The sequence below is a fragment of the Pelodiscus sinensis genome, chromosome 15 (assembly GCF_052426305.1).
Source record: "Pelodiscus sinensis isolate ZL-2025 chromosome 15, ASM5242630v1, whole genome shotgun sequence".
NCBI lineage: Eukaryota > Metazoa > Chordata > Testudines > Trionychidae > Pelodiscus > Pelodiscus sinensis.
The window spans coordinates 40,854,066-40,866,679 of record NC_143066.1 but is presented as its reverse complement, the minus strand read 5'-3'; the positions used below and the strand labels follow the sequence as shown (position 1 = coordinate 40,866,679).

General features: G+C 47.4%; 1 protein-coding gene across 9 annotated transcripts in view; it reads left to right on the top strand.

The window, feature by feature from the left end:
- Nucleotides 1-1,110: 1,110 nt before the first annotated feature.
- ARHGAP17 (Rho GTPase activating protein 17) overlaps nt 1,111-12,614 on the top strand; it is a 77,766-nt gene continuing 66,262 nt past the window's right edge. For 6 of the 9 annotated variants that reach the window (XR_012896219.2, XR_012896218.2, XM_075899878.2 and 3 more), the window contains exon 1: nt 1,111-1,309. Coding sequence is in view for 6 of the 9 variants with exons in the window: in XM_075899878.2 (XP_075755993.2) it covers nt 1,257-1,309 (53 nt within the window). In the remaining 3 variants the exon portion in view is untranslated. The remainder of the gene's footprint in view (nt 1,310-12,614) is intronic. The other 3 variants (XM_075899881.2, XM_075899872.2, XM_075899876.2) reach the window with 3 other exon arrangements.

Below are 12,614 nucleotides of genomic sequence, written 5' to 3'. Positions count from 1 at the left end.
AAGCAAATACTGAAGAGAGTGGTGCAAAATTAGGGGGTAAAATAAGCTGGTAAATACTTGTTTAAAGTATAATAAAGATTGTACTTCTGGCAGATCTTGAGCCCTAGTGTCCTGGGCAAACTCCAACAGAGATGAGTAATCACGTTTGGCCTCACTGAATTCTACCTAGGCATAGGACACAATCACTTTCTGCCATAAGCATTACTGCACCCTGCTAAAAGCTACTACTTAACCTTGCCAACAGTCCCTTAGTACATGGAATGTCCATTATTTTTTTGTGATTGCTGCAAAAAGCAGCAAACAATGCCCTTGTTATGAAGAACATAAGAATGGCTATTCTGGATCAGAATAAAGGTCCATCTTGCCCAGTGTTCCCTGTAAGCTGAGCGGTTGGGAGGCCACCGAGGATTCAAATGCTGTCCAGCTGATTAGCAGAGCGCCCACGCCGGCTTCATGGGTTGTGCACATGCACACGTGCCTCAGTGCACATAAAATGTATTCCGCACATGAAAGGAGGGAGTCGGGAGGGAACATTGCTGTCCCAGGGCCCTGCCTTCCCACAGCGGCTAATCCCGTGGTTCTCGACTCGTTTCAGTCCACGGACCACCAGGCCAATCCAAACATTCCCGTGGGCGACCTCCGGCCCCCCGGAGCACCGGACGAACGACGCGGCAACCGCCCCGCACCAGGCGCCGCAGACGGACGCTCGGCGACACGGGGCGGCTGCATCCGCGGGACGCTCCCGCCCCGGGGCCCAGCCTGGGGACCACAGAGCGCCCCACTGACCCCTCCCAGGAAGGGGAGCTGGAGCCATTCCTGGGGGCAGGCCCCATGGCGGGGGGGGGGGAGGGGCCCCCCCCCTGTCTGTCAGGGGCTGGGACTAGGCCACAGGGGAGGGGTCACGTGAGGATTCCCTCTGGGGCACGTGGCGTTAGCTGCGCCCCTCCCCCATCACTGCCCAGCCCGCAGACCCCACCACGTGACCTCCCGCCAGTTCCGCGTCTCAGAGCCCGGATGTTGTTGTCCCCCCCCCCCCACTCGCCGCAAGCGAGCGTCTCCCGTGACGCGGGCACCCACGTGACCCGCGCCAGCCGGGGAAGGCGGAGCCGGAAGTGGCGGTGACTTCCGGCGGGGGGGGGAGGCCGGCTGGGGTGCGAGCTGAGCGCGGCGCTCGGGGCTCGCGCTGCCGCTGGAGCAGGGAGGCGCCGGGCGCGGCCGCAGCGGGTCCCCCGGAGGCGGAGACCGGAGCCGCCGCCATGAAGAAGCAGTTCAACCGCATGCGGCTGCTGGCCAACCAGACCGTGGGCAGGTACGGGCCGCGCGGGGGGGCGCCTCTGCCCCGCGAGGTGAGGGGGGGGCTGGCGGGGTCCGCCCCCTGTCCCGTGAGGTGAGGGGGGGGGGCTGGCGGGGTCCGCCCCCTGTCCCGTGAGGTGAGGGGGGGGGGCTGGCGGGGTCCGCCCCCTGTCCCGCGAGGTGAGGGGGGGGGCTGGCGGGGTCCGCCCCCTGTCCCGTGAGGTGAGGGGGGGGGGCTGGCGGGGTCCGCCCCCTGCCCCGCGAGGTGAGGGGGGGGGCTGGCGGGGTCCGCCCCCTGCCCCGCGAGGTGAGGGGGGGGGCTGGCGGGGTCCGCCCCCTGCCCCGCGAGGTGAGGGGGGGGGGCTGGCGGGGTCCGCCCCCTGCCCCGCGAGGTGAGGGGGGGGGGCTGGCGGGGTCCGCCCCCTGCCCCGTGAGGTGAGGGGGGGGGGCTGGCGGGGTCCGCCCCCTGCCCCGTGAGGTGAGGGGGGGGGGCTGGCGGGGTCCGCCCCCTGCCCCGCGAGGTGAGGGGGGGGGCTGGCGGGGTCCGCCCCCTGCCCCGCGAGGTGGGGGGGGGGGCAGCTGTTAGAACTTGGCCTGGTGAAATGTATGGAAGAGGACAGATCCACAAAGCAACTACACCAGACAGATCCCCTCCACTTCATGGACAGGCTGTGTCTGTTTCCTTGTAAGGACAGTGTTTTGTGAGGTTGCACTACTCTAGTAACTTCAGGAACTTCGTTTCTTCTGGCCACCACTTAAGACTTTTATCTGCTGCTTTCCAAATCAATAAAGATTGACTCTCTCTAGTCTGGAGATCCTCGGGATCTGACCAGTGCTGAGCCAGAGGATTTGCTGAACCATGGGAGGCCAGTATAGTCCGGCAGCATTACTGACCCTTCCACTGCTTGATAGGGTCTTAGAAGACGTTTAGGGGTAAATTAGAGCTAAAGAACAGTACCGAACACAGAGCGCCAAGTTTGGGGGCTGTAAAAACTTTGAGACTTACTTTAGGAAACTTGGCCAAAGCTGTGATAAATGGCCACCCAGCTAACTAAAATCATGCTGGACCATGGATGTTGCTGGACTAGAGAGAGTCAATCTGTCTACCATTATCCTCCTATGTCAATACAGAAAGTGGCTTTGGAAATGCTACTTTCATGAAATTAGGCATGTAAAAATTCTGATATTTATGTTACTCTGTATCATGTTATCGAGGACTTTCACATATAGAGTGTCACTTCAGGGATTTGTGCAATTGTTTATATTTGTTAGCCAAAGCAGAAAAATGTGCAGAAGATCAAATATTTCCTTCATGTAATTAAATGTTGACATCTCTAGTGTGTTGTGAGTTTAAAACTTGTGTAAAATGTTGCTTCTCATATGTGTTTGGCCTATCAATATATTGCTTTTCAGTAATATAATTTGAACAAGAAAGCAAAAACTTTTAATCTGTTGAAGGTATGTTATACTGATGCAAAAAGGCAAGGACTGTTTTACCACTTGGATTGGCTGTAACTGTGGCAGTACAGTTCTTTGATTTGTAAGTTGGGCTACACAAAGTTCCTACAAAATTATTTGCATTGTACGCTTCCTGTTCATATTTTAACTTTCTCACTTTCATTTCCTATAATTTTGCTAAATTTTATTTATAATCTCTCTGTAGTAATTCTAAGATTGATATTTTTCAGCAAAACTCAGATTGCATAAATAAGGGGTAGTCTTTGGCAGAGAAGTCAGGCCTTTGTAGCAACCAAAGTGCCACTAACTTAGGCTATGTCTACACTGGCGGGTTGTTGCACCTAAAGTATGCACATGAGGCTAAGCGTGGACTATCACCAAGCCTCATTTACATACCTAATGAGCTGCCATTTTGCGGAAGAGGCTCTTGCGCTAGAAGGAGCTGTCTACACTGCCCCTTCTTGCACAAGAAAAACCCTCTTGTGCAATGCCGTTATTCCTGAAAATAATCAGCATAGGGGCATTGCGCAAGAGGGTTTTTCTTGCGCAAGAAGGGGCAGTGTAGACAGCTCCTTCTAGCGTAAGAGCCTCTTCCGCAAAATGGCGGTTCATTGGGTATGCAAATGAGGCTCAGCGATATTCCATGCTTAGCCTCATTTGCATACTTTTGGCGTAACAACCCGTCAGTGTAGACATAGCTTTAGAGTTTTGTTTTGTTGTCTCAGATCTTTTGGAAGGTCTTGGGCCTAGTTGCTGCTTATTTTAAAGCAATATTCATGTACTTAAGCATAATTTGGTGTCATCTGTACATACTGAAATGTGATTTAGGGTTCTTCTAAAATATATTTGTAGTGTTTAGAGTAATTTATGTCTTGTGTGAATTGTGGGGGGGTTTTGGAGCTAAAAGTTTGGTCTGGAATAAGGTTCAACTTTTGTTTGCACTCTCAGTAACCTGTAAGAGATGTGTGCTCTCTTGGCAATCCACTTCTACATGAAACAAATAAGAAATGTCAACTAATGATGGCTTGAGGGGGAGACAGTGATAGCTGGTACTTATCTCAAGATTTTTTTTAAATAAATTATTTCAAACCCCTTCCATGCTCTTGCTTTCCTGCCCCAATCTTCATCTTACATCTCATCTTAAGGTATTTGCTCTTTGGGGGTAGACATCATATCTAGTGTTTGTACAGTTAATAGAAAAATGTAGGCATGTAAAATCCCATCAAATCAGTTACATGTTATCTTTAACCAGTTAACCGCTTGGGTGGGAGGGAAGTTGCTCTGGCCAGGCTGGAACTGCCTCCTCTCCCACAAGAGGCTGGCTGGACAGGAGTGCCCTTGCCCACAGTGTTGCAGGTGGCCAGTGAACCAGCCACATCCCTAGAACAGTGGTTCTCAAAGCTTTTGGCCCATGGACCGCCTCGCTCAACGTAAGCCTTTCCGCAGACCATCCATTGCTAATGGAAACTCACCGTCAGTTTCATAATTATGCCTGAGCCATTTCACTAGTGCTGCAGCTGGGGAGAATGGTTTAATTTCAATTATTCAACAAATGAAGCATTTTAACTTCCTCATGTTAGTTTAATATTTTAACTTTATTTAAAATGAAGTTTGATAATGTTCAACACACAAGGTTTCAATGTTTCCTTTTTATGGCGGGTATAGGGAATGTTTTTTGTCGGGCCGCTGACCCACAGAAAAATCAGTTGGGCACCACACAAGTGAGAAGCAAAATAACTGCTCCAAAAACCTCCAACTGTCACTGATGTGGTCCCCAACTGAGACACTTCACTCCTCTAATGCTCCAGCCCCCTAGGGCGAAGGGAAGGGACAGGGAGGACTGAGGTTCAGGGCTTTCTGTAGGCCAGATTTACTTTTCTGGGGTTCCAGAGTTAGTGGATTTTATGGATCCCCTTAGGCTCAGGGGTGGTGATAGAAATGAGGAGTACAGTGTGAGGGTCAGGACTGATAGTGAGTGGGATAAGGCTGGGAATGCAGGAAGAGTATGAGAAGGGGGACAGGTTGCGAGGTCTGGGTGGGAGGTAGGGTTCAGGAGCAGGCTGGGGGTAGGGTGTCTGGCCAGGAGGGTGAGTGCAATAGGTGGTTTGGGGTAGGGTGTTTGGCCAGGGCAGGGAAATGGGGACAGGGAGTGTCTGAGGATAAACCTGGGTGGGGGTAGAGTGGCTGAGGCGGTTCAGCGAGATGGGGGGGCAGGGTGCCCCTTGGAAAAGGGCTGGGGTCAAGGGGATGTCAGGGAAATGGGGGGCGGGGAGGCTGTGCATGGTGCAGTGTGGCGGGGGTGGGAAGGTGGGTGACACCAGGGTTTCAAGCCCTGCTGGGGGTGAGGTCCCAGGGGGGTTTTGGTCAGTGATGCCTTTGGGGGGCAGGCATTAAGGCGGCTCAGCCCCTCCCCCCAGACCAAGTCCTTGCAAGTGCAAAGCCCTAAAGGGCCCCAAGTCCCCACCTGCGTCCCCCAAGTGTGAGCTTCTGAGCCCCAGCACCGCCTCCTCCCACCGCCACTGGGCATGGCATGGCTGTGCCCTGTGCAGTCCAGCCTACTGCCAGCCCCGCGGGAGCAACCGAGGGGTGTGCCACTATTCCCGGGGCGACCGCGAGATCGGCAGGGCCTAGGTGAGGCGGACGCCCAGCAGTGGGTGGGACTTTCCCATGGAGGAAGGTGTGGTGACGTTCCTCTACTTGTAGCTCCACAGCCCGCACAAAGGGTTGGGGTAGTGAGCTTGCTTTCTTCACCTCCCCACCATCACCTGCATGCCCCACCACCATGGCAACCGTGAGGCTTCAGCGGCAGCGTGGGCTCCCCACTGTGTGGGGAAAGTGGGGGGAGAGATTGAGCTTGAGCTGAGGACTGCACTTTGAGAACCGCTGCCCTAGAACCATGAGTTTGATCTTAAGTGGAGCTTCTTGGAACATGTATGGAAGTATTTACAGCTAAGAAATGCCATATGCAGCTGAACAAAATGAATAGCAAGAGTGCATGAAATCCTAACTATATGTAGCAATGTGTACAATAGAAGTTTCACCTTGAAGGTGATCTTTGACTAGTGCAGAAGAAATATGTCTTTATTGCTAGAGTCCGGCGGACACTGTAGCTATCAAAGTTGTTTCATTGCTGGTATTCTCAGGGAGTGGCAACCATATAAGCATGATTATCAAGCACATTCCTCTGCCAGGCAGCCGGTTGCTGTGCTAATACTCTGTGCCTGGAATAGTGGAGTCACTGGCTTCATTAAAATGTAAACAAATGTACAGAATAACTTTCAACTTTTCCTATGAGAAACTAAATGAAAGTTATGAAAATTAACATGTCATGAAACCCAGAGGTGATCAAGATATTTCTTAACTTTTAATTCTCTTTATCATAATTCTTTATACTCTTTAAATGGAAACATTTCGTTATCAGTTTTTTGCTCATTCATACTGGCTTGTCCTATTGTAAGTTTCTTGTGAGTGCAGGATTGCAAGCATGGACTCTTTCCAAAGAGCATTAAGCCACTTACTTTGCAAATGGTATAAAGAATTAAATGGAAGAGTGAACATTGAGAAGGAAAACTTACTTCAGACTTTGGAGAGTGCACCTTGGTGGTTGTCCATTGTGGTTATATACCTTTTAACCAGAGATCTTGAGACCAGACTGAATAAACTACAGTTCAGGTTTAGATTATATCTGAGCCATAGTCTTGGAGTTGACTAAGTGGTGTGTTTAGCACTGGTATGCTGGCCAAATATAAACATGCATGTTTTGCTGATTTAGCAATTTAGGGAGTTGCAAGGTAATGTCCAGGGAAAACTTTTGTTTACTTAAAACTCATGGTTATTGCTCTTTAAGTCCATATTTAAAAGGAATGACTGAAAATAACCAAGAGAACAGCTGCTTATTTCTGCAGAATCTGTATGCCAGTTAAGGATGTACAGTCCTGTTTAAACGGTTGTTAGGTTTAACTGGTTAATCCATTAAGCGGGATGCTGGAGCAGCCCCCAATTAGGGATGTTAAACTGGGTTATCTAACTAATCGTGCAATCGATACAAATTGTGTTGACTACACAGTTAGTCAATAGGACGGCTCTGCAGAGCTGCAGCAGGAGTAGCTCCAGGAGCTCGCTCTAGCTGGGACTGAACAGTCCTGGCTCGTGCTGGCTCCAGGAGTCACCTCTGCTGCAGCTCTGTACTTGAAATGTAGTAAGAGCAGCCGGGCTGTTTAAAATTAAACATCTAAAATGCAGAGGTGCAGCATCCTGGACCAGTGTGAGCCAGGACTGCTCAGTCCCGGCTCTCTCTGCAGCAGCCCCTGTATGCTACAAAGAGAGGCTGCTCCGGCAATAGCCCCTTCGGGGCAGCCACAGAGGGCCACAGACAGTGGCAGCTGCCGGAGCAGCCCTTGCGTGCAGCCAGCCCAGGCCACTGCAAACAGGGACTGCTTGATGGCAGCAGCCTTTGTCCGCAGGGAGGCCCAGCCTTGCCTATACCTCATGCCCCACACCCACCGCTGCCTCTGATACAGGCAGTGGGGGGAGGGCAGGCGGCACCATGGGGCCATTGCTGGAGGAACTGGCTTTTTAAGCCAGCTCCCTCCAACACCGGCTCCTGTTTTTCTCCCTCCCCCGTGCTACCTCTCATAGAGGCAGCAAGGGGTGGGGGAAGTGAGTAGTTGATGATATGCCAGTCAACTACTCACTAACATCCCTACTCCCAACCATGGGGCTGCTGACTCACGGCCTGCGGCACGATGGGGCTGGAGCAGGCCTCCAACTGTGGCAGGCTATAGGTGGGTGGTTGCTCCTAAACGCCGGTTGACTGTTAGCCAGTAAGCATCACGCAGTAATGGTGATGATTACCAGGTAACCAGTTACCCATTCATACCCCAATGATATTATCAGTCATTAGGTGGAAGCAAGAACTCACTTTTTTGCTATGTCTGAACATACTTCAATAATAGACATTGCCTTTATACCACGTTTAGCATAGCATGTGAGATCAGTGTGCTGTTATGTAGTTGCCCTGTCCAGTAGGGGTGTTAGAGTGTAGTCATAGACACGATTAACTGATAAACCTGGGTTTATCCTTTAATCATAAGGACTACACGTATCTCCTCTCTTGCTGCCTCTGTATCAGAGGCAGCAAGGGGGAGACAGGAGGTGGTGTCTGTCGGTGTTCTGTGGAGCTTACCTCCCCACCTACAGCAGCTGCTTCTAGAGAGGCAGCAGTGTGGAGGGTGAGGGGGTCTGGCTCTGCGAGGCCTCCTCTCTCTCTCCCCCGCCCCCTCCCACAGAGGCAGCAGCACAGGGGGGCAGGAGGGAGCCAGTGCTCAGAGGGAGCCTGCCATCTGCTTCCCCCTCCCCCATCTGGATAGGCAGCAGTGCAGAGAGTGAGGGGATCAGGCAGGGGTGGGGGAAGGGAGAGCTGGCTTTGATTGCTCAGCTGATTGCCCTCCTCCCTACCTGCCTCTGATTCAGAGGCAGCGGAGGTGGGGAGGAAGACCGGAGTCCATGCTCATCAGGAGCTGGCTTTAAAGCCAGCTCCCTGCAAGCACTGGCTCCTGCCTCTGCCTCCCCACAGCGTGCAAGTGTGTGTCCACTGAACATTTCAGTGGCTACACATTTGTACAAAGAAATGCATTTTAACATCCCTACCTTCCAGTAATAGGGAAAGTCATTTGTGTGGCTTGCAGTATGCATTCAAGACTTCTGAAGCATGTTGCCCACTTCAGCTCCCTTCTAGGGAAATGAAACCAATCACACTCCATTAACTCCAACGTGCAGTGATAATAATAGCCTTGTATCACAGTTCTTGATTTAAATTACATTTACTTAAAGGAATGACATTCAGCACCGATGTTAAATGTTTGCATACTCAAGTTTGTAATAACGATACAGAATATGGTGAAGTGGAAACACTTCCACCCCCCACCCATCCTGTTGGAATGCCTATCAGCTCCCCTGGCTTGGTTTTTCTTTGAATCTTGGGTATCCCTCTGGGTTAATTCTGGATTGGGGGAGGGGTAAAATGTGTTGGTTCCTCCCAAATCCATCCACTTCTGAATCCAAAATGAATGGTTATCCAGTAGAGTAGATAGAAGTAGATATTCAAATTCTTCATAATATAAAACTAGGTTTTTTTGGACAGCTGTGAATTAAGTTACACTGCTGATATTTAAACTAGATTTGAGTTGATGCCTTTTGAAATTAATCAAGCAATTCAATTCACACCATAAAGCTATTTTTCAGGCTCTTTGTGCACTCTGTCAGACATTATTGCATCAATTGGTGTGGAAAAAAACATGACTTGAATGTTTCTTCACAATTACAGCATTTGAGATGAGAAAAATTGAGGCTTGACACTATGCACCTTCTCACTATGCTATAGGAAACAACTTTAAAAACATATTAAAAATGTTAATTTTTTCCCTCAAGCCATCATTTAATGGTGACAGCTGACACCCCAACAAAAAGGCCATCTGATGAAAAGATGAGAGAGGATGGATAGCAATAACTTCCTCTTCTGCAGGTGTTCTTACACTCTTAAAAATAACATTTGGTGGTTTGTATGTACAACTTCCCCTTACCTTGCAGAGCATCTGAGAATCTTCTGTTTTTCAGTGGAATCCTCTGTTCTTGTAAGAAAAATGTCTACTTTTACCTGGTTAGGGTTAATGGTCTTTTCTTCAAAGATAGCTATGACAATTGACCTTTTCATGGGTATGAAAGATACAGGCCTTCACTTCAGTCAACATGGTGGTATGTATTCCTTGCCTAAAACTACCATCCTTCTTTGTGTTGGAAACTCGTGTTTTTATCTACAACTTTTGGCACATCTATACTAGGGATGTAAAATCCCAGTTGATCAGTTAACCAGTTAAACCATAGGTTAACTGGTTAACTGATTAAGCGGGCTGCGCTGCCAGCTCTCCCACTTGGTGAAGCCAGCAGCTGCAAACTGGGGGGGCAGCTTCTTCTCCTTGCCCTGCCTGTGTGGAGCTCAAAGAAAATAATTAAGGGTGAGAGTTGGATTAAAAAAAGGATTTCAAAACCATTCGCTTCCCTTATTTAGATGTTGTGCAGTATTTATCCTTTGGATTTCACTGGGGGATGGTGTTAGGTTCCCCACTTCCTTTTGATACTCTAACAACCATTTATCTCTGGTGTAGAGCTTTCTTTTACCTGGCGACTTACTGCAAGTAATGCAGTCCGGGAAACACACAACTCTGCATTAGATGGACAGAATTTGAAGAGCCAGGAATAGTTTGTAAAACAAAATATCAATACCTAGCATTTAACCAGTTAACAGACTAAAGCGGGATCTGGGCTCGAGACCTGTCCAGCCTGGGTGTACTATCTGATGATAGTGCCAGTTACTTACTTGCAACTTCCTCCTGAACTCCTTACTAGACCATTATAACTTGCAATTACAGGAAGCATCATCTTAGCACCCTTCAGCAGAAGAGGTTTTATGATTTCAAGCAATAGTATTGCATCCCTTCCATGATTTTTAACCTTTATTAGCATTACTCTGGATGTTCTTGTTACTATATCAATGCCCATCCTGTTTTTGAATCCTAAGTTCTTGGCCTTCCTAGAGTGGCAATGGGTTTCACTGGCTAAGGCGTAGTCTGTTACACCCTCTGCCCTCTCTCCGTCGATCTAACTTACACAGTTATGTAGATAGTATTGCTGAAGTCGATGTACTTACTGTGGCGTCTACCAGGCAGTAAGGTTGTTGGGGTGCTTTCCAGTTGACTCTGGTTTCTTTTCTTGTCCTGGAAAGTCCATGGAAGAGCCCTGAGGTCAATTTATTGTGTCTAAGCAGATGCGATAAGTCACCCTTTGGTTGTGATCGATCACTTAACTGTGCATCATTAAACATTTCCCTTATTTTTAAAACTTGGCTGTACTAGAATGTTGAATGTGTAATAACTTTAACTTTCAGTCTCTGACTTGGATTCCATGTCAGTATAAAAATTGAACATCAGTCTGAGCCAGCTGGTTATGATTTGCCTCCCTGTGCTAATCTTTCTAATAGGAAGATGGGAATGTGGTCTAGTGTCTGATCTGGAATGCACTGAGATTTGGCGTGCTGAAACCTGAGGAATTTGTGTGCTTTGCTCTGAGGATTTAAGTCAAGTATTGTAGCTGGGAATATTCCTGGCTAATGCCTTAATACCTTTTTATTCTACATATACCCACCAATTTTGCTTGTTACTGTATTTGCATACAGTCTTCTGAAGAAACTGAATTAAACTTAAATACCATGTCCTCTAGACTGCTTTATATCTTATTGATTTAATTGCCTTGTTTACCCAGGACATTATCATTTGGCATTTTTGTCAGTGTTGCTACAGGGAAGGGTGAAATGGCAATACAAAATGTGCAAGAAATAGTACAGTTGAAGACTTAATTTGCAGTAATCAGCTGATGTGCAGGTAACTAAGGTAATGCTTCTTTCATCTGAAGCCTCAATGCCAGGAGCATGAAGCTGTTTCCAAAAGACTTTTTGCTTAGGTTTGCATTTTGGCCATAGCTCAGTTGGGAATTGGATCTGTTTGTTTTTCATGTGGGGAGCTGCATACTGTATCTGCCGGTCACAGCTGACAGTATGTCATTAGATAATAGAATTTTTCAACTTTTAGAATTAATAATTTACAGAATTCCTTATCTCTATCTCATTTTTGCCTATTCAGTTATTTGCAAGGTTTTTAAGATACAAGTGATGGCTTGATTGATTTTGTTATACATAATCTTGTAGGATAGTGTGTAGCTTTTAGTTGGTGGCATTATATGTGGCAATGAGTTTTTCTGCTATGGAATTTGCATATAAAATTATTGTCCATTTTTGTCATCAATACATACTTTGTTTTGGATAGCTGATTGGCTCCACCCTTTGAGATAAGTAATTGATATATTCTGCATGTCCCACAATGACAAATGTATGCTGTTAGTTTCACTTTTATAGAGCTGAATAGACCAGCATAATTTAATTGTATGTAAAGCGCTTAAAATTCTTCATTCCCAATACTCTGCTATATTCTCTTTCCTCAGTGTCAAGAGATGGTAAAATAGTGACTAAGACTATTCTTTGTGTCTTTATCCTTGACTGCTCATGATCATACATAGATTCTGCCAGGTAGAAACTGAAGGGAAGTTAGAACTATAATTGTAAGTGTTCTATTGCTTCAGTATTGAAATACTAATTGTTCTTGTGTCTAAGACCAATAGATTCTCTAACCAGGGTCTGAAATAAGTATTTGGCTTTTTATAGTTGTAATTATCTCAACAAATAATATTCAGAAAGTAATGCCGGTGAGGTTTTTTCAAGCAGTAGAAATAGAAATGTGCACTTGACTAACACCAATTTTCAAAGGAGTTTATTACAAGGATGTGGTTAGTTTAAGAAACAGGTTTGCAGTTAATAAGTCTACTAGAGTTCATGTGTAGCATGTTACTCATCATTATGGTTTCTTTCCTGATTCTAGAAACTTATTTGTATTGCCACTGAATTCTCTTGGTGCTCTTAGGATAAATTTATCCAGAAGTGATTCAAATAGGGAGGTGTCAGAATCAGACCAGTTAACCTGGAAAATGATCTTATCAGATGTAAATCTTAAAACTTCATATTGACAGGTGCATGTGCATCTTAGCATTGGCAGAGATGTTGTCTCTTAAATAAAGGTCCTGGGCTCTTAGAATACAAACTGCAAATCTGAATCACTTGGCCTTCCAGATTTTGCCACAAGCCACCTACAGACCTTCCTTATGGGAGATGGGATAACAGCAGTTGCATCCCACTGAGTTCTCTTAGTATAAGCTCTCCTAGAGAAGTGGAGTGTTTTTTCAATATCCTGCATGCATGA